The sequence below is a fragment of the Pleurodeles waltl genome, chromosome 3_2 (genome assembly GCF_031143425.1).
Source record: "Pleurodeles waltl isolate 20211129_DDA chromosome 3_2, aPleWal1.hap1.20221129, whole genome shotgun sequence".
NCBI lineage: Eukaryota > Metazoa > Chordata > Amphibia > Caudata > Salamandridae > Pleurodeles > Pleurodeles waltl.
The window spans coordinates 131,436,156-131,457,351 of NC_090441.1; the positions used below are offsets into that span (position 1 = coordinate 131,436,156).

Here is a 21,196-nt window from a genome sequence, read left to right on the forward strand (position 1 = left end):
GTGCGAGCGCGTTTCTCACACGGTGCCCTTCCTAGGCAGGGAGGGAGTGTCTCACGTTGAACCCTGCAGGGTGCGTGCCGTGTTTCTCACACGGTGCCCTTCCTAGGCAGGGAGGGAGTCTCTCACGTTGAACCCTGCAGGGTGCGAGCGTGTTTCTCACACGGTGCCCTTCCTAGGCAGGGAGGGAGTCTCTCACGTTGAACCCTGCAGGGTGCGAGCGTGTTTCTCACACGGTGCCCTTCCTAGGCAGGGAGGGAGTCTCTCACGTTGAACCCTGCAGGGTGCGTGCCGTGTTTCTCACGCAGTTTGATGCTGAGACAGTCAGAGAGAGCGAGCCTCTCCGAGTGCACCCTGCAGGGTGCGTGCATGCGTGTGTCTCGCCCCTCTCGCCGTGCCCTGCCCGCTCCCGCTCATTCACACTTCTCCAGCCTGGGAGAGGCTCCATCCCTCCTCCCTCCCACCAGAGCCACCAGAGGCAGCCGAAGGAAGTACACGAGAGGCGAGCCATGGAGCCTCCTGCGCTCTGACATCCGCGCGGATGTGAGCTCCGGGGGCCGGGATACCTGAGCAGGGCAGGCCGCCGTGCGGGAGGGGGCAGGAGCCCCCGGGGCAGGACATGGCGACCTCGTCAGGACCAGGTGAGCCGCCGGGGCGTGCACTGCAGAGCGGGAGGGGGCCGGTGCGTGCACCTGGAGAGGCGCGGAGCATGCCACCCCGGCAGGAGGCGCTGCAAACTGTTGCCGAGCTGGGAGGCATGTGGCAGGGATGCACTGCCCAGCACCCGGAGGGCTAGCCTGCCAGTCTCTGCAGGGCTGGGAGAGATGCCTTGACAGTGCTGTGCTGCGCAGGGGAGCTGGTTGGGAGGAGGGGTGGTCCTGATGGAAGTGTTCGATTGTTCATGTCACTGTTTCTGGCTGGCTCGGGAGCGATCCCATGATGGGGTCTGGTGGGCACTGTCTGAACCTGACTGTGCGGTAGGGGGCGGGGGTGATGCCACGAATGAGTTGGTTTGGGAAAGATTCCCTGCTAGGGTCTGGTGGGCACTGTCTGTACCCGGCTGCTCCGAGTGGGGGGAGTGGGGTGGGGTAAATGGGAGCTGGGGAGGGGAGTTGGGGGTTGGTGATGCCATAGTAGAGTTGGTTTGGAAGAGATTCCCTGGCACTCTCTGGTGGGCACGGTCCGCATCTGGCTGCTCTGGGGGATGGTGGGCCTAGTAGGGTTGGTTTTGAAGAGATTCCCTGGCACTCTCTGTTGGGCACGGTCCGGATCTGGCTGCTCTAGGGGAGGGTGGGCCTAGTAGGGTTGGTTTTTGGAGAGCCTAGCAGGGTCTGGTGGGCACTGTCTAAAGCTGGCGGGGTGATATGATGCCAATGCTTGCCTGTGCCACTGCTAGTATGTTTCAGCATGGGTTTGGGTGAGGTGCCTTGGCAGTGTTTGGCGCTGCCTCTGTGTTGGGAGACATGTCCAGTCAGTGTTCGATGGGTACTGTTTTAGGGGGGTTCAGAGGAATCAGAGGGGTGGGTGGGGCATTGTAAATACCTGGGCTGTCTGTTCTAGGTAATGTGCTTCTCTGGCTGAGGAGGGGGTGTCCTGGTTGTGTTTGGTGTGCAGTGTCCCTCGGTGGTGAGCCGGTGCCTTGTGCCAGTAATATTTGTTGGTATGCTTTGAAACTGGTTGTACTGAGGGGGAGGGGTGCCCTCACATTGCTCGGTTGCTACTGCCTGACCCTGGCATTCCTTGACAAGATGCCCTGGCAGCAAGTGATCTCTGGCTTGCTGTGCAGCGGAGTGGGCATGGTTTAGTGGGCGCCCTCGTGTTTGGTTGGCACTGCCCTTCTGTCTTTGCTTATGGTCATGCCCTTGTAGCGTTGGGCGGGCACTGCCTTCGCCGTAGGCAGTGCCATTACACCGGTGAGCGCACTCTTTCTATATATGTGTGGGGTAGGTGCCACGGCATTTTCGTGGGCACTCTTTTTCTCTGGTTGTGCTGGCGGGATACCGCCAGGGCAGTGTCTGGAGTGCATTGAGGTGCTCTGGCTGTGCTGGGGTACAAGCCCTGGCAGCGTCTGTTTGGGACTACCCCTCCCCCTTTGCTTTTGAAAAGATGGCATTCTGTGATGAGCGCTTTCATTCTCTGATGGCTCTGGGGAGGTGCCATGGCAGTGTGTACCTCTGATTGCACTGAGTAAATCTGCCCTGGCAGTGCCCGGTGCGAACTGCATGTGTCTTTGGGAGGGGGCTCCTGGCAGTGTTGTGGGTGTAGCCCTAACCATGTTGTTTGGCATTTCCTGCGCTCGCTGCCTTCTGTCTTGTTTCCCTCTTCCCTGGGCGAGTCTGAGGAAGGTGCCCAGGGCGGGCATACAAGCTGCGTCTCATTGTAATCAGAGAGTGAAACAGGGCACCCGGGATGACAATCTGCAGGGAAGCGGAGCTCCATGGGTGGTCACGGCTGTGCTTCTGCAAGTTTATAAATGTTAATCAAATTCATGATGTTCCTAATAGCGAATGCCGGCACTTTTCAAAGAAAGGAATAACTTATTTTAAACTTTCAGAACTCGTTTTTTCAAAAGAGTTGCAATAGAATATCTAAATCATTGCACTTCTGACGCATAACGTGCCGATGCGTTATACTGCCGACACAGCCACGCAATCTATGGCAACTTTTAACCATTTCCCAAATGGAAAATCCATACTACACTCGGTCCCGTGCGCCGAACTGCACTTAAAGAGACCGAGAATTCGACAACCGCGTCCTAAATTTAATAAATTCTGTGATACAGACCGCACCCTTAAAATAATCTCACTTCCTGAAGCTCTTCGCACCGGTTTGGGATTATATTTCAAAAGAATTACCCTTTTATCAAATGCACAAATTCCAACCACTGCCCCTTAATTTGTTTCTGTTCATTTATTTTTTTCAGTATAGTGCCAAAGGGGCAGCTTCAAGGTGCTGTTTGCTGGATTTCCTACAGGTTTACATATGGACCTTAGGAGCATTAGAACACAATATGACGTGTAAATGCAGGTATAGGGCGAGGATTTGGGGTGCTTCGGGCTATAACTGTCCTTGCCTTCCAAGTGTGCATTGGCTGCTACAAAACGGACATTTCTTGTCCTCGTCTTGCCATTTCGCACCACAGAGTGGTGGCGTCTAAGGCAGTTGCTTTACCTTACCCCGTGGAGGCCCCTGTCCGGTTCACAGGTACGCACTTTACCTGGATGCGAGGTACATGCCCAAGAGGGGATAGATCCTGTGGCTGCTGGAAGTGGTCCCATATGGGATGTGACTCTAATAAAGTTTTAGATAAATGTCCCGGCGATGGAGACACGTGAACAAGAGTTTGCACCAAGACATTCAAGCCAATACAGAAGTCACAAAATCACATCCACGGCCTCTTGGGTTTTACCATTAATGCAACTCTAGAGCTAATACCAGATGTCTTTTGTACCTCAGGAGACAAGCACTAGTATTCCATTCTGCAAATGGCAGGACTCCCGATTCACCCTAGCTCAGTGATTCCCAACCTTTTGACTTCTGTGGACCCCCATTTTTTCAATACTGGAAGCCAGGGACCCCCACTGAATCATTACTGGAATCCAGGGACACCCCCACTGAGTCATTTCTGTAAGATGGGGATCGAATCTGTTAATATTATTTCATTTTCTCAGCAGTCACAGACCCCTTGAGGACGCTTCGCGGACCCCCAAGGGTCCCCGGACCACAGGTCGGGAACCACTGCCTGCTCATTCAAGCAGACCCCAAAGAACACTGCAGCCTAGATACCAATTCTAGATTGCAAGCAGGTTTGTAGTGGTACCCAAGGAGAGGAGCTCGGGCAGGAACTGACATCATCCACCCCCATCAGCCAATCAGGTGACAGAGGGAGCCCGAGGTGCCTAGATATCAATTCGAGATCGCAAGCAGGCGTGTAGTGGTACCAAAGGAGTGGAGGGCCAGAGCTCGGGCAGGAAGTGACATCGCCTGTCCCCATCAGCCAATCAGGTCGCAGAGGCAGCCTGACATTCCCACTTGGACTCTCCGCCGTCCCAGCAGCTCTCGTCCACTCCACCTAGGACCCTTTGTGTGATGACAACCAAGGGGCTCCTATTGGTATCCTAGGGCGCGGGGGAGGCATTAGGGGTTACTGCTCCGGGTTATTCTGAGTATCCTTGTGTCTCTGGTCCTGAGGTTATTGGATCTGAATATACCAGACCTGGGCGTGGAGTGGCACGCTCTGTGGGCAGCTGCTGCGCACGGCCAGCACCCTCCCAGCTTCTGCACAATGGGGGAGTGGCATATGCTCCCCTAGATATTTTGTCACCTGCTGTCCTCAAGCCCCACCACCCATACCACGGTTAAAAGGAAAGTCCCTGCATCCAATTACCTCCAGTTCCAAGATGGTGGTAAATGGATGTGGATTTGGGCCTGTTATTTTCCCCAAATGTGGGAAGCCACACGGCTTTAGGCCATGTATTTCTGGTTCTGTGTGTTATTCCACATTCAGGGGGAACACTTGTAAGCCGTGGATCTGGATGCTGGAATAATATCTGGAATCGGAGCCCCCTTCCTTTCACCCCCAGTATCCCCGCACATAAAACTGGGAAACTCGTGACTTAACCTTGTTGAGGATGTTTTTGTGGGCTTTGGTAAAGAACATCGTTTTGGCTTTTTTGAGGATGAGCTATGGTATGAAAATGGTTTGACATTCTTTTCTGAAGTTTGTAAAGTTTGTAGTTCTTGTGTGAGTCTTGTGAATTTTTAATAGTCTTGTACAGCTTTTCGTATGTTTTCTGTACTTCTAAAGGCCTTTTCTTATAGTTCTAGGTCTTTTGGAGGCATGGTAGTCTTTCCAGTGTCTTGTAGGTCTTTTCCTTTTCTTGTAGGTCCTTTTGGGTGGCACTTAAGTCTTTTCGGAAACTTACAGGTCTCTTTCTTCACTTGTAGGTATTTTTTGGGGGCTGAGGGGCTTGTATGTCCTGTAGGCGTGGCCTCGACAGCTAGTTTCCCTTAAAGCTGGTGGTGTTTCTTCTAAAACGAACTTTTATTCTATTTCCGTGGAACTCTGCGCTGCTCCGTTTACATTTTACTTGATATATATTTGTTTTATCTAGAGCTCTACAGAGACCAGAGCCTATTTTAGATTGCTAAGGAGACTGATCAACCAGCTGAGGCCCATAGCGCCGATGAGTGATCACAGTTTGCTGGGGCTTTCAACTGAGATGAACTTCAAAAGCCTTTGGAACAAGTGTGTTTTCAGTCGTTGCTGTATTTCTTCAGGTCTGCTCGGTGCCACGAATGTAGAAGACCTTTGAGGAGCTATGCTCACCGTTCTTACGTCTGACTACTTGGATCAGCAGCTTACACTGGGCACCGCCTTTAAGCGTCTGCCCTGGTGGTAGGGCACCATTAACTGGGCAAGGTGTTTAGGTACCCTGTTAGCGAAGCCCTTGTGCACGAGGCAGAGCATCTTGAAGTCAACATGGTAGAAACCACTACATCTTCAGAGGTAGGTATAAACAACAGGACAGCAGTGAGTGGACAATGGCAATCCGGCATTGCCTGCAATGCAGTCAGATGTCTGTATCTAGCCTTTAACTGAGCGGCATTCAGCAGCCTGAGCAGAAACACAGAACATGAATGCCAAGGCATGGCAGAAACACAAATGATGGAGAGGCAGGAAGCCAGCCATTGGTGGGAACTTTTCCATCAATATCCCCCACTTGTGATTTAACAAAATGAGCTCTGAGTTATCAATGCTTACTTCAGTACAGACACCTCCCACCCATGCAGTGCCTAGAGGTTTCTCAAATTAAATACCTCTGAATCTTAAGTGTTGCAGAATGCTCGATGAAGATTACCTGATTTCTGCTACTGTACAAGCGCCCATGCCCTCGCTGGTTTAACTGTGATTAGCCCTGGAAGTGTTTGGTTTGCACTGCGCAGAGGTTTCTGGTCCCTGGTGATTCTGGGAGATGCCCTGGGAGTGTTTAGCAGCAACTGTTGCTCCCTGGCTCTGCTGGAGAAGGTGCCTAGAAGTAAATGACAGCACTGCCTCCCTGCCTCTGCTTGTCCCGGGAGCTGCACTCTTTGCCGGTCTCTGGTTATACTGTAAGTTGCACTGACTATGCATTCTGGGCATCTAACTCCAGCACGGCTGTGGCAATGCCCTGTAGTACTTATTGGGCACTAGTGGTCTCTCACTGTGCTGGGAACAGCCTGGCAGTGCGTGGGGTGCCCTGTAGGCCACTGGCTGTGCTGGGAGTGGCCATGTTATTCCCTGGGGCACTACAAGCGCATGACTATGCTGGTGGACATGCGCTGGCATTGCTGTTGGGCGCTGATAGTCTGGCTGTGATGGGTAGCGTGTCCTATGGTTTGGACTCCTGTGCAGTGTTTGGTAGGCGTTGTCTGGCTCTGGTAGTCCTAGGAGAGATGCTCTGATGGTGTTTTGTGCACCTGTCTGCTTCTTCTCTGTGTGCTGGGTGTTTCATGTGCTCTGCCTGGCAACTTCGCTTCTGCTGGGACTTCCCCTCAAAGTGTCGTAGTTGTGAACTGTGGGGTACGTCTAGCTGTGGTGAACCCTGGCAGTGTCTAAAGGGTTCTCTCAGCCTCTGACTGTGAAGGGAAGATTCTCTGTCATTCTTTGGCTGGCACTGGTCGCCGTTTGCTATGGAGGTGCCCTTACAGTGGTTAGTTTCTGGCTGACCTGGTAGAGATGTCATGCCAGTGTTTGATTGGTACATCTAGCTGCCTCTGGCTTTGCTTGTTGGGATACTTGGCAGTGTTTGGTACTGTTTGACTACTGTCAGTTTTTGGCTGTCCTGGTAGAGATGTCATGCCAGTGTTTGGTGGGCACGCTTAGCTGCCTCTGGCTTTGCTTGTTGGGCTACCTTGGCAGTGTTTGGTACTGTTTGACTACTGTCAGTTTTTGGCTGTCCTGGTAGAGATGTCATGCCAGTGTTTGGTGCGCATGTCTCTGGATGTGCTTGCTGGGATGCTGGGATAGTGTTTGGTAGGGACCGGTACTTTCTAGCTGTACAGTGTTTGGATGACACTGTCAGTCTCTAAAGGAGAGTCCATGGTTGATCTTATTCAGTACTGCCATGGTACTGTCTGTCTCTGCTGGTGGGTATGCCTCACCAGTGTTTGGTGGGCACGTCCAGCTATCTCTGGCTTTGCTTGTTGGGATATCTTGGCAGTGTTTGATGGGCACTGATGGCCTGTAGCTATACTGGGAAGGTGTGGTGTCCCTAATGGTTGACCACTGCCAGTTTCTGGCTGTCCTGGTAGAGATGCCATGTCAATGTTTGGCGGGCATGTCTAGCTGTCTCTGGATTTGTTGTTGGCAGTTTTTGTTAGGGAGAGGTAGTTGCTGGCTGTACAGGGTCAGTCTCTGGCTGTGCTGGGGAGAGTTCATGATTGACCTTTGAGTATTACAATGGTACTGTCTGTCTCTGCTGGTAGGCATCCGGCGCCAGTGTTTGGTGGGCACGTCCAGCTGTCTCTGGCTTTGCTTGCTGGGCTATCTTGGCAGTGTTTGGTGGGCACTGATGGTCTCTAGTTATACTGGGAAGGTGCAGTGTCCCAAATGGTTGACCACTGCCAGTTTCTGGCTGTCCTGGTAGAGCTGCCATGTCAATGTTTGGCGGGCATGTCTAGCTGTCTCTGGATTTGTTGTTGGCAGTTTTTGTTAGGGACAGGTAGTTGCTGGCTGTACAGGGTCAGTCTCTGACTGTGCTGGGGAGAGTTCATGATTGACCATTGAGTATTACAATGGTACTGTCTGTCTCTTCTGGTAGATGCCATGTCAATGTTTGGTGGGCACGTCCAGCTGTCTCTGGCTTTGCTTGTTGGGATATCTTGGCAGTGTTTGGTGGGCACTGCTGGTCTGTAGTTATACTTGGAAGGTGCAGTGTCCCTAATGGTTGAGTGCTGTCAGTGTCTAGCTGTCCTGGTAGCGATGCCATGCCATTTGGTGGCCATGTCTAGCTGCCTCTGGCTTTGCCTGTTGGGATGCCGTTGACAGTGTTTGTTAGTGACAGGTAGTTGCTAGCTGGACAGTGTTTGGGTGACAGGGTCAGTCTCTAGCTGTGCTGGTTCAGGGTTGACCTTTGAGTACTACAATGGCACTGTCTGTCTCTGCTGGTGGTGGGCACGCCTCGCCAGTGTTTGGTGGGCACCTTCTTTCTCTAGTTTTGCAGAGGAGATGACCAGGCAGATGAAGGGTGGGTTTGAGGGCGGAGTTTACTTGTCGGCAGTCCGAAGTAACAGACACGTATCCGTCATGTGTTACTTCTCCCCATCTTCAGCCATACACCCCAACCCTCACAACCCCCCACCACGCACCGACACTCCCAGAAAGAAACACAAACATCCACCCCCCCTGCAGCGCAGCCTTCATCCGTGCACCGCAAGCCCCTCGAATAACAAAACCCATGATGAGCAGAGATGGGATGAAAGCATCCTTCGCCCCCAGCCGGCCGCACCTGCTTCAGGCAGCACGCGCTGCCAACAACGTTTACAAGGGAAAGGCTTCCTTCTGGCGAAAAAGGCTGGCAATTCAGTCCATCTCCAGCCCCGGCTTCCACTGCAGTCTCGGTTTCACCGCTGACAGCGCAGAGCGCGGCTGGCACAACGTCTGCACTAAGTGGTGCCTTTTGAGGGCGGCGGACGCGCTGATGCGTGAGTTGTACGTAAAGCGCCTCTTCGGCGCTTTGCGTCGGTGCTGTTATGGTTGCATTTCACATCTGTGTGCATTGTTTCCGCCCCGCTTCTACGACATTTCAGTAGTTTTCACATGTTGGCCATTTCACGAAGGCTTATGCCTTCTAAAAGAAAGAAACTGGTCGCTTAGAGCCGTTTGTAGAGTAGAAGTCAGCACTTGTGTTTTTGTTTCTTTGCCTCGGCCACACATACCTGACATGTCTGTGTCAAACCATCCAGTGAGAAAAATCACACTATTGTCTTGTAAAGATTAATTTAAACTTTCCATCTTACTGTTTCAATCAATCGGGAATTTGTAAAGTGCACTACTCACGCGTGAGGGTCTCAAGGCGCTGAGGAGGGGAGGTGGTAGAGTGGGGGGTGCTGCTACTGCTCGAACAGCCAGGTCTTGAGAGGTTTGCTGAAGGTAAGGAGGTCTTTGGTCTGGCGCAGGTGGTTGGGAAGAGTGTTCCGCATTTTGGCGGCGAGGTGCGAGAATGATCTACTGCCCGTTGTAGTTCTGCGGACACGTGGGACGGTTGCGAGGGCGGGGTCAGCAGAGATGCCGGGTCAGGGTGTAGAAGGAGAGTCGTCTGTTGAGGTATTCTGGTCCGGTGTTGTGCAGTGCTTTGTGAGCGTGGGTGAGGTAGTTTACTTCTTTTTCACTGTTCTCTTTAAGAAGTTTGTCACCACTAAAATGCACATATTTACTTCTTTTGGGGGTTCTTATGGCAGGGCATACTTAATCTGCCGACACATGTTTCGCTCATGAGTTGCGGACACTTTTCGAGCTGCCAAAAGCCCTGTTATTTTGTCCCTAGAGATACAAGTGGTTAATGCACTATAGTTCTGGGTTCTTCTTCTGTTGTGTGTAACGCTAACTAGTATGTGACCCTTTTGAGTCTATTGGAATGAGTGTACATCACTCACCCTAAGTTTGTATTCTGGGGTGTGTTTCACAATTTTCTCAAATTCTGTGGCCTGGCAGCAGGTGGGCTATTAGACTTTGTGTAGGCCATTCATTATTGTCTCTTTCTGCCCATTGCCACATGTTTATCTGTATCAAACCATTCACCTGAAAATAATAAAACATGTATTTTAGGATACATGAAGTTAAACTTTCCATCTGATTGTTTTCTGTAGTTTACTTTCTTTTCAATATTCTCTTTATGAAGGTTTTCAAATGAACATCCACTGATTTCTTCTTTCGATGTTCTTGTTGCCTCACATAGTTTATCAGCTGACATGTGTCTCACTCATGAGCTGTGGTCACTCACTCATCCCTCCAAAGCTTCATTGGACCAGATTGACAAGGCCTTGCGCCACACTAGCGTCATTTTCTTTACACTAATGTGGCTCAACGAGGCAAAAATCTACACACCATATTTACAAAGTGGCGCAATGCACACATTGCATTACTTTACGACCCCTTGCACCACATTATGCCAGCGCCAGGCATAATGTAGGCAAGGGGGGCATTCCGGCATTAGGAGGCCCGCAAAAAAAGTGCAATGAAATCTACAAGATTTAATTGCCCCATTTGTGACATCATTTTTAATGCCTGATCAAAGCAGCTGTTAAAAGAACACACCCATTGAAATCAATGGGCCTCCATGCACTCTGGTGCACTAGCGTCAACATTTTTGACGCAATTGCAGCAGAGCACCACAATAGCTTCAAAAACGTTGATGCTACTGGCCTAACGTGTGCCATGGTGCACCGTATTGTAAATACAGCGCAACCAAGGTGTCATTGGGTGGCGGGGTTCAAGAAATGTGGTGCATCAGTATTGATGCACCAGATTCTTGTAAATGTGGCCAATTCTTTTTTCACTGTGTACGCACATTAATAAACTGCGGAAACTGTTTTATCTTGCAATCTAACGCAGCTCTAATGAAGAAGAGCTGATAGGGACATCTTTCACCCTTACTGTGGATCAGGGCAGGGGGTGCTGTTAAGGGCGATGAGGGAGGTACCTAGTCAAATACTTACGACCAGTGCTTTAAATGGGCCGGTACTCTCCGGTACCGAGTACCGGCACTTTTTTATTTTGAGAGGGAGAGTACCGGCATATCTCAAGAAAAACGTAATACTTTTAATTGGAGAGTACCGGCACTTCTCAGAAACAAGCAGGTACTCTATTACAGAGTACCTGCACTTCTATTTTTCCATTTAAAGCACTGCTTACGACCTTAATTATGATTTCCATTGCTCGCTATGAATCATTCCAATGTTGCTAATCCCTTACATTTGCAATTTTGGTAATGAGATAATATGTAAAAAGGGGCAAGGGCACAAAATATTTTATGAAATTATTACAGTTGGAGAATAAGGGAAATGTTTTAAATCATACAACTTTGAAGCAGGACCCTTTTGGCACGGAAGGGCTAGAAATGAAATCTAAGGAATAAGTGCCAACAGGCACTCACAGTGTATTGTGAAAGGGGGGTGTCATGACCCTGGATATAAAAGTGCCTTATAGCATACGTCACACGTTCAAAGGTCAGTTGAACCAATCGCTGTACACATACACACTTTAGTTAATTGATTCCTGAGATATTATAATAAAGGATACACAAAGAGTGTCATACACAAGGTATAGACACACACACACCTACACACAGACACAACGGACACTCTCTCTCATACACAGACACACACACACACCTTGTCTCGTCATGTTCATCCACTGTGACTATGGCATGGTACATTTGCTCCGTTTAAATTATCATTACCACATTCTCTCTGTCCTTTTTGTGATGAGATTACATTACCATGTTCACTCACTGTTCTCACTATGCTATGACAATAATGTTGCTATGTTGACACAATACGGTTGTCATGTTCGCTCACTCTTTTCAGGGTGACAATACAGTGTCATTCCTATGTTGACGTATTCTCATTGATACGTTCACTTACTGTAATCACTACGATCACACAGTATTGTTGCTGTATTTACACATTATACTTTATGCAGATATATTTCTTCCTAACTATGTTGTCAGACTGGAGATATGTTATATTGACAACGTTATTGAATATGTTGCTAGGAGACCTGGCTGGTAATCATGTCTTTCCTATTTCAACACATTATGGCCCTCATTACAACCCTGGCGGTCGGTGTTAAAGCGGCGGTAATACCGTCAACAGGCCGGTGGTAAAAAAAATGGGATTTGGACCCTGGCGGTTACCGCCATCCAACACCGCCACTTTAACACACCGACCGCCAGGGTGGTAATGGCCGCTGGGCTAAAGACTTCAGTCTCCAGCCCGGCGGCCGTCACATTCCCACCCTCGGGATTACAACCCGGCCTACCACCATAGTTTCTGTGGTTTTTGTACTGCCACGAAAACCATGGTGGTAGGCACTATCAGTGCCAGGGAATCCTTTCCCTGGCACTGATAGAGGTCTACCCGCCCCCACCCCCTCCCCAGAGTCCTTCCCCACCGTCCCCAACCCGCTCCTGCCCCAGCACATATCCACACCCACACGCGTACCCATATACACACATGCACACACGCATACCCACCTCCACCCACGCATGCACACATACATACCCACACACCACAACACACACCAGCATACTTTGTGACACACATGCATCCACCACACACAACACTCACAATCACTCATTCACGCATGCATCCAACGCGACTCACACCAGCATGCACGTATCCCAAAACATACACACACACCCCACATACACACAACATCCCGCACCCCCTCTCCGGTCGGAGAACCCGACTTACCTGCTTGCAGGGGGTCCACCGGCTGGAGACGGTCCGCGGCGCTGCTGTCAGCAGCAGCGTTCGCCAGCAAAACACTGCCAGGCCGTATCATTGCTCATGATATGGTCGGCGGTGTTTTTTCTGGCGTGGCGGTGCTGTTGTCAGCAGCACCTCCTTACCGCCGTCTGCCGCCATGACCGTCGGTGGTGTTCCACTAGATTTCTGGCGGAATACCGTCGGCGGTCATAATACGTGTTGCCAGCTGGTAGCCACGGCGGCGGTATGTTGCCGGCCATCGCCATGGCGGTAGGCGGTCAATACCGCCAATGTTGTAATGAGGGCCTATGTATCTTGTGTAAATCACATAGTCTCCCATGCACCAGTCTCCTTTGATAGTAAAAAATTATACAATTTCTGACTTAATTGAGGACAATAATGTCTTCCAAGTATGACAAACGAGCGCTGACCAGCACGCAGTGAGTCTTCTGTGCCTGTGAAAGTGTTATTTGCAGACAACAATACCTGCCCTACTCTGAAATTACCCCACATCTAACACGCCCTGAATCAGGAAAAACATCTGGGGCCTGAGTAGCTTAGATTATAAACCCCAATGTAGGATTTTTGTTGTGACAGTCTACTTAATTCAGAAAATCCCATCAAGTAGGCTTGATTTTCTGTCTGAGTAAGTCATGATTAGGAGCAGGAAGAGGGAAGGATAATAGATGGGAGAAGGTGGCCATGCAGAATGATATGAACACCTGCAAAGTCAGAAATGTGTAGGCTTTCACAAAACTTTGGAATGAAGTTTTCCACCCTTAGAAATCATGAGAAAGAACTCCTGCTGGAGGCAGTAAAATGAAACCGAACATCCCTCATGTTTTCTGGGGATGTAAAGATGGGGTTTTATAAACAGAGAATGTATTTATCCTGTGCAGAAAAAAACTCAAAAATGCAAAACCCACTGTATGTCTAAACCTCATCCTGAAGACTGACTACTGGCAAACAATTGTCTTGGGAAGGTGTAAAGGAACTCAAGATGCTTTATGCGGTGTCATGATCAAGCAATGGCAACTTATGAAATGTATTAAAAGAAAACTGAGAAAAAAGCATGCATGGCAATTCACCCAAATGCCAGGGGTAGCGGAAGTGACATCACACACCCTTTGACCTTCACTTTCACTCATACACACATGCTTACACAAACACATTCACAGTTACACACACTCTCACATAAACACTCTCACCTGCAAGCACATACACAACATAAATTTAAAACATTTTTTACTTGCCACACTGCGAGGGAAGGTCATATCTCAGCTAATTGAACTCAATTTGTATTACACTAATGGTGAAAAATATAATATGTATATTATCCACTATTAGTGTGGTCAAAAAATGACAGAATAGAAAGAGTACAGCTCCAACAGATGTCCAAAAGGACGAGCTGCCGCTGTGTTCCTGGCACTTATTTTGCCACCTCTGAGGCCAGGGTCGCATAGGAAGTGCCAGGGGCCTCAAGGGGGAAGTCCTAAATGACATCCATCCCCAAAAAATACCTGTCCATATATATATATATTGGTTATCCTGATGGTACAGTTCGTATGCACATTTGTCCTGATGAAGTCTATGGTAGGTTATATAAAGAGCAGAAACAGTAAACAATATTTTATGTATCAACCAGATTGGCCGTATATTAATTGCTCACTATTTAGCTAATTGGATGCATATATATGAATACACTTCAGATAAATTAAGCAATTGTTATGAAGTATTTTTTAAGTAAGTAATTTGAAAGGGTGAGCATTGGTCTGCAGTATGCCTGTGAACACAAGGATGATGCAATAAAGAATTGACTTAATGTTTATGTTGTTGGGCTTTTAGGTTTTAGATTTGATTACATGTATTATTTTTACCTAGGGTGATGGTTTTTACAGAAAATACAAATGTTTGCATTTTTAATATCAATGCTTTCTGGTGTAATGTTGCTCTTTTGTCCTTGTTGAACTAAATTGTTAGCGACTATTTCATTCATCTTTATTCCCATTTAGAACATTCTCTTCAATTGTAGACTGGCTTATATGTGCACCAGTTGAATGTGCACAATGAATGAAAGATGCAGTTTTCATGATAAGGTGTGTGGAAGTAAAACATGAAAAACGGATTTGGTGGACTCGGGCATTTCATGACGTTGGAAGGAGGCTCATTTCCTGCAGATCTACCAGAGTTTAGGTTTTCCATGCATTGCCCTTTAGTAGTCTGTGAGTACCCAAAGTAAAAACAAATCTATCCTGTGAATTAAGGGCCATATTTATACTTTTTTAGCGCCGTATTTGTGTCATTTTTTGACGCAAAAGCGGCGCTAACTTACAAAATACAATTGCATTTTGTAAGTTTGAGCCGTTTTTGCGTCAAAAAGCGGCGCAAATGCGGCGATAAAAAAGTATAAAAATGGGCCTAAGTCTATTGTATCTAATAGGGAACACTGGCATTAATAGAGCCCGGTTACACAAATCTCTGGCTTGTAGCAAAACCCTTCAAATCTAGTTTTCACAGAAAAGAGGGTGATGCAGTATGGGGAGACCCCTTGAAACTGGACAACAACGAGAAGAGATGGGATCTATGCGAAAAAAATCTAATTTATAACGTCACATTTAAAGATCTTAATAAATACATATTCATTTTGTATGTTGAAAATGTGGGTTGCTGGGAATGTTGTTTTCCGGTGTAACAGTCGTGGCTTCCTCCCACACCCTTCTTCTATCTCTGCCCACCCTGGCACAATCCTCCCCTCCTTTGTAATAATATTCTGTATTCCTTGACAGTTTCAGCACCTGCTCTGTTTCCCATTGTTGACTACTATGCATGGCCTACATTTTTGCCATGCGCCCACTTGTGTCAGCTACTGCTGCCTGTTCCTATCATGTTCACTTCTCGTTTTTAATTTCGAAAAAATCATTATCTACTAGAAAGCTGCACTGGTCCCCCGTCTTCAGGATTTCTAATGAGGCCCACAACTCCTTCCACAAAAACCCATCAGCTCCAAATAATCCTGCTAGAGAAAAGTACCAAATCGAGTAAAACATACTATCAATGAAACCTGAAATTAATAAGTGGCTTATTTATGTCTGAGTTACAATAGTTTAAAGGAATAGGTCGCCAGGGGTAGTGTAAGTTGTTGGCTTACAGCGCGTGCATCCAACAGGCGCTATACCTTTGATATTTACATATTTCTATAAGTACATGTAACTTATTCCATTTGTAAAATCTGCCTTGTCCATAACAGGCCCTGTATTTTGAATTCTAGTTGGTGCTGGTGCATAGGTAGCATCATGGATCTACTTCTAGGTGCTACATTAGTGCCACACCCTGTATATTGAATATAGCTCCATAGATTGGGCATTTGAATTATGCCTCAAATCACCATCAAATTATAAGAAGATTGGACGGAACCTATGTGGCAAGAAAAGCCAAAGTGTGTGACACATTATCTGATCAATAGGAAATTGTATGGCACTATCAAAAAGTTACTTAGATTCTTTATTTTTATTTTTTATTTTATTTTTTAAAAAGATACCTAGATATTAATTGAGCATGGATCCACATGTTTTAGAAAATGCCTTCGTATTTGTTAAGGATTAAAAATATACTTGTTCAACAGACACTATTCAAAAACCTATTCACAAGCATTTAATGTTATTTTTCATGAGAGCAAAGGAAAACATTTTGCTAATATTATCCTCTTTGCCTCCTAGATAAAGCAAATTCAGTAAAAGATATGTGAGATTATACTGGGCAGTACACAAGGAGATGTAAACCCACTTCTTCTCTTCATCCTAACAAAGCTATGTTTTAAAACTGTCCACTGGAGCACAGGTTCAGGTTTATTGTGAATAGTCACTCATGGGCTCCTGGAAGCACCTCTTTCCAGCAAGAAATATACCTGCAGAACAGTGTCGTACATTACTTGATTAATCTTGTACTAGAAGGCACTTTGTGGTTTGATATATGAGACCTTAGAAAGGAAATTTGAAGTATGAAGCTTGCATGGTTAATGTCCCCTTACCATACCTTGACAGTCTTACTGGTGCCTCAAGGGGCTCCTGGGGGTAGTAGTGGAATGTCCCTGCTTGGAGCTGTCCGTCACCCCTTGCTCAAAACTCTCACTCCAGCCTTGCTCGATGCCCAGAGACTTAAACCCTTCACCCCCCTTCGCAGGAAAGAGTCCTGCATGGTGCCCGAGCCTTTCATCTTGCAAGGCCTTCAGCCCAAGTCCCAGCCCCCACCGCCCCCCTATTAGGAGAGCACCTTAGCACCTAGGATTGTGAGTTACAGGCCCATCTCTTGCTAAGGGATGTCCAGTCCTTCATTGGCAAGAAAAGAAATCACCTCTGGCAGATTTGGCAGGTCCATGTAACCTTGAATGAAGTTGGAAAACGTCCCACACCTTCATAGGTAATTGGTACTTGATATATAATCGAAAGTGACAAGGGTTACTTTGGTTCAAGTAAGAGAGATAAAACATTTTTCGGGGTGCTAAGATGTGTGCTGGAATCCCAAGGTATAATAAAAATACAAAGGCAGTTTTATGAGATATAGTTCTATTCAAATTACTCAAGTAAAATGTCAATAAAATACTTCAATAAAGATGGGGCATTACTCCATCTAACAGTGCAAGTGATCAGTGAAAAGTGAATGTGCACAGTGAAAAGGTTTGGAAATAGAGATACCATATTGACTATACACAGCCATCAGCTTGAAGAGCTAGACTCCAATGGCAGTTCTGGCCCTGGCTTGGGTACATTAAATGCTCAGTCAGTAGAGTCAGCATGTCGATGTTTCGACCTAAGGAGGTAATAGTCTGTAGGGTCTTCATCAGGACAACATAATGGAAGCATCCTCTAAAACAGGAAATCAGTTATATTTTACCGTAGAGCACACTGTCACTGGACTGTATTAATGCACTATTTGTGTAATGTTGTGCTGTTGCCAGATATTATTTTTCTCTACTGGGCTCATTATTTCTGACTCCAGTTTGTTAAAGGCAGTTCTAAAAGAAGGGGTAGAGAGAACCAATTAGCTGTGGTCATATTTCTCTGGGTCTCATGACTTTCAAATACCATTGCACTTGTAAAGTGCACCAGGCTTCTAAGAGCTACCTAAGTGTGCTTTGGCTGGGAAAACGTGATGACCATTGTTGGAGTAGTTCTTGGGAGGAAGAGCGGAGTCTGTAGTTCTCCAATGTGGTTTTGATCATCTATGTGACCACTGTGAATAGATGGAAAAGAACGTCGTGAAATAACCTCTAATGATTTTATGGCAGGTCTGGCATCAGACCACAGCGTGGGGTTTCTTCATATGTTTGACACTGTGTCTATGACATGATCCATTTTTGTTTAAATGAAGGGCAGACTCCATTGCAGAATTCACCTCCCTTCCTGTAGTAAATCCCTGTGAGGAAAATCTCCAGGCCAATCATACCTAAGGCTAACCCTGGGGTACGTTTCCATGGAGAAACATTTAAGAAAACTGGAAAAAGCCTACTCCCTAATATTGGTACTATAGAAATATAAACAAAACTGTGCTGCCCACTTCCAATTTCTGTGTGGTTTCCCAGGCATGAGTATTGTTTAAGTTGGAGGGCATAGAGGCATATCTTCATCAGAGGTTACAACGTTGTATGTAGCATTACAAGAATATGATAATTGTGCGCTTGCTTACAGATGGGCAGTCACGACTCTTTGCCTTTCCCTTAATATCTCATGTATTTATTTATTCATGTATTTTTTTTTCAAACACTAATGCAATGGATACTTCCAAGCATTGGTGGAGCAAACAGGATGGAGAAGTTAAGAGAACACAACAGAGAGATTTGGCAAAGTAATTCTAGTGCAACTCCTTGCCGGAAGTGGTCAGTCTTCAGATGTTAACAGAATGCTCAGATGTCCAACTCCAAGCCGAGAAGCAAAGGAAGAAAATTCCAGAGAAATCTTGGTTGTAGATAGAATATACTAATTTAAAGTTTATAACATCTTGTGCAACGTGTGAGACTCAGGGGGAGGCCAATCCTTAGGCAAACTGCATATATTTTGCAAACTGATGCCTAAGTGTGTTGTGCAGACATGATAACTGAAGACCAGTGCTAAATTTGTGCTTGTTGTTTCCGGTGCTGAACACCGGCACTTATTTGTGAGGACCGGGGCTTATTCTTATGCCTCAAGCATTTGCTGCGAACAAAAGACACATATGTGAAAGACGGAAGAAGGAAAAACTAAAAAGCGTCATAAAGGGAGAAAGTAGAAAGTTGCAGGATGAGTTGAAGGGGCAGGGGTGGCCGTAAATGGATTGAAGAGGCCCCAGATGGCTTCAGGATTATGCTGCCTCAGTATTCAGTGCTGGTAGATTTAATTACAGCAGCCTTGTGTTTAAGAGAAGGGCTTTGAGCACCGGCACCTCTTAATTACAAATTAAGCACTGCTGAAGACATCACGTTTTCTCATTCTCTTACGTTATCTAGACCAGGGATGACCTGTTTAGCCTCTTGCTTCACCCCATATGGACCCCTAAACCTTTGAGGTAGAACCTCACATGACAGACAGTGAAACAGGGATGCTAAAACAGAAGACCATCGATGTGCTGGATACTCTGTCTAGGCCTGCCCGTAAGTGTCACTGGCTTATTTAGGTTTCATCTTGTCCAAGTCAGCCAAGCAGGGAGGTTGTGTCATGGCCCTATGTTAGATTAGGTTAGGTTATATTGATATGTTTATAAAGTACAAGGTCACAAAGAAGATTTCTTGGCACTGTTGACTGAATGGTATGTGATGAGCAGTTTACTCACTAAGCTAAACAGAAAGATTTTTAGTGTTGTCTTAAACAACAAGTTTGTAGTTTCTGATATTAAATATTTGGGGGAGGGCATTCCAGAACAGATTTGCCTGTGTTCTGGAATCTTTCCTGCCTTTGTGTTGAAAGCAGATGATGTTTGCAAAAGAGTCCTGCCATCTAGTCATAGCGCACAATCAAGGAAAATATTTCTGAAATACCCTCTCAAGAAGCATGGGATCAGATTGGTAAAATACCAAACGTACAGGACAGTGGTATTTTGACTCGGTCCCCTTTTTAGGGTTAAGCCTTCGAGTGCATGCGCTAGTGCATGCGTCTCGCTAGCGAGACACTGCTGTGTTCAGTAGAGGGCTTGGAGCCCGCCTGTTGCTCACCTTTGTTGGCTTGCGGGGCACTCTTCTTTATAGCCTCGTAATTTGTCAAGGCACGCCGGCATCATTTACGTTTCTCAGTGTGGAGCAGGGATCAAGCACTAATTGATGCAACCTATTTAGTGCCCGTCTGCTACTCCCGATGTGATTGAGGTACTATTTGTTGTTTTTAACTTCGAGTGCCCCACAAACAGATGGCTTGTGACTGGCAAAAAACTTGCCTAGCAGGCAAAAAATTGCAAAGTTAAAATTTTAAAGCTAACTTTATTTTATCTTGCCAAGTCGTCTTTTCTCCGTTTCTTCTCATGCTTTCTCTTGTTTTTGCTCGTCAAAAGATAACAATTAACTTGTTCTAAATATGCTAGACCTATTGCAATGCAAATGCTTGTTTCTCTTGAAGTCTGTGTACCTAACTACAGCTAGGGTTTTCTGCCAAGCAGCAATCTTGTAGTGTCTTTCGGTATGTGCTGTAGTCCCAATGTTCAACCTAGCTTGACTCTATTGTCTTACATCCTGCACACACTAACATAATATTGGCACAATTATGCCATCCAAATACTGATTTGATCATAATTAATTGTTGTAAATGACAAAAATTCCCCTAAAAATAAATACACTTTACTCTAGAGTACTGTACTTCTTCACATGTTACTCTACTGATCTCTAACCTGCCCCGTTGATCTTTATTCTATGTCTTTCCACTGTGCTGTGCTATGGTTGTCTACAATCTACTTGGTTCTACTCTCCTTATTTCTATTCGACTTTATTTTACTCAGCTACGTCTATCTATTTTACTCACCATTAGTCTATTCATCTCTACTAAGTTCTACTCTATTCATTTGCTTCCTTCTTGTCTCTTTTCTATTCCACTTGTTGCTATTTTACTCACCTCTAGTCCACCCATTTTAAAGCTACTTGTCTCCACTATACTTTACTCGTCTTTACTTCACTTGCCTCAAGTTTACTCATTTTGAAGCTACTTGTCTCCACTGTACTTTACTCGTCTTTACGTCACTTGCATCACGTTTACTTATTTTAAAGCTACTTGTCTGCACTGTTCTCTAGTCCTCTCTAGTAATCTTTATTTTACTCCCCTCTAGTCTAGTAATTTTGATACTACTTCTGGAGTACTCATTTCAATGCTACTTGTATCAACTCATCTCTACTTGTCTTTACTACTTATTCATTTCATTATTACTTGTCACTTCTCTACCCATAACTACTGCACTCTACACAAGCCTGTCTCTAAGCTGTTACAGTACACCAGTCAGTCAGGTCAGGGATTGTTGACACAGTGAGTACTTCATGGCTTACTGTTTGTTATTTTAGATATGATTATAATTCGTTTTGCTGACTTGAAGTGTGACATGTTTTTGTTGTTTCCCTTAGCTGGTTCCCTTTCACCACGCCCGTTTTAGCAATGGGGTGAATATTGATTTTCTACTAGTCTAGGGTGAAATTCGTAATTTTTTATTTGATGAAACTGCAAACGTATGATTTTTTTGGGTCATATCATGGCTCTGGTGAAACTGTCCCAAAATTACATTTTCC

At 46.3% G+C, this 21,196-nt stretch overlaps 1 protein-coding gene across 1 annotated transcript in view; it reads left to right on the plus strand.

Annotated features, from left to right (window-relative positions):
• Positions 1–342: 342 nt before the first annotated feature.
• PITPNM3 (PITPNM family member 3) overlaps positions 343–21,196 on the plus strand; it is a 1,929,018-nt gene continuing 1,908,164 nt past the window's right edge. Inside the window, exon 1 of the mRNA XM_069226994.1 lies at positions 343–638. Coding sequence (XP_069083095.1) covers positions 617–638 — 22 coding nt within the window. The 5' untranslated portion in view covers positions 343–616. The remainder of the gene's footprint in view (positions 639–21,196) is intronic.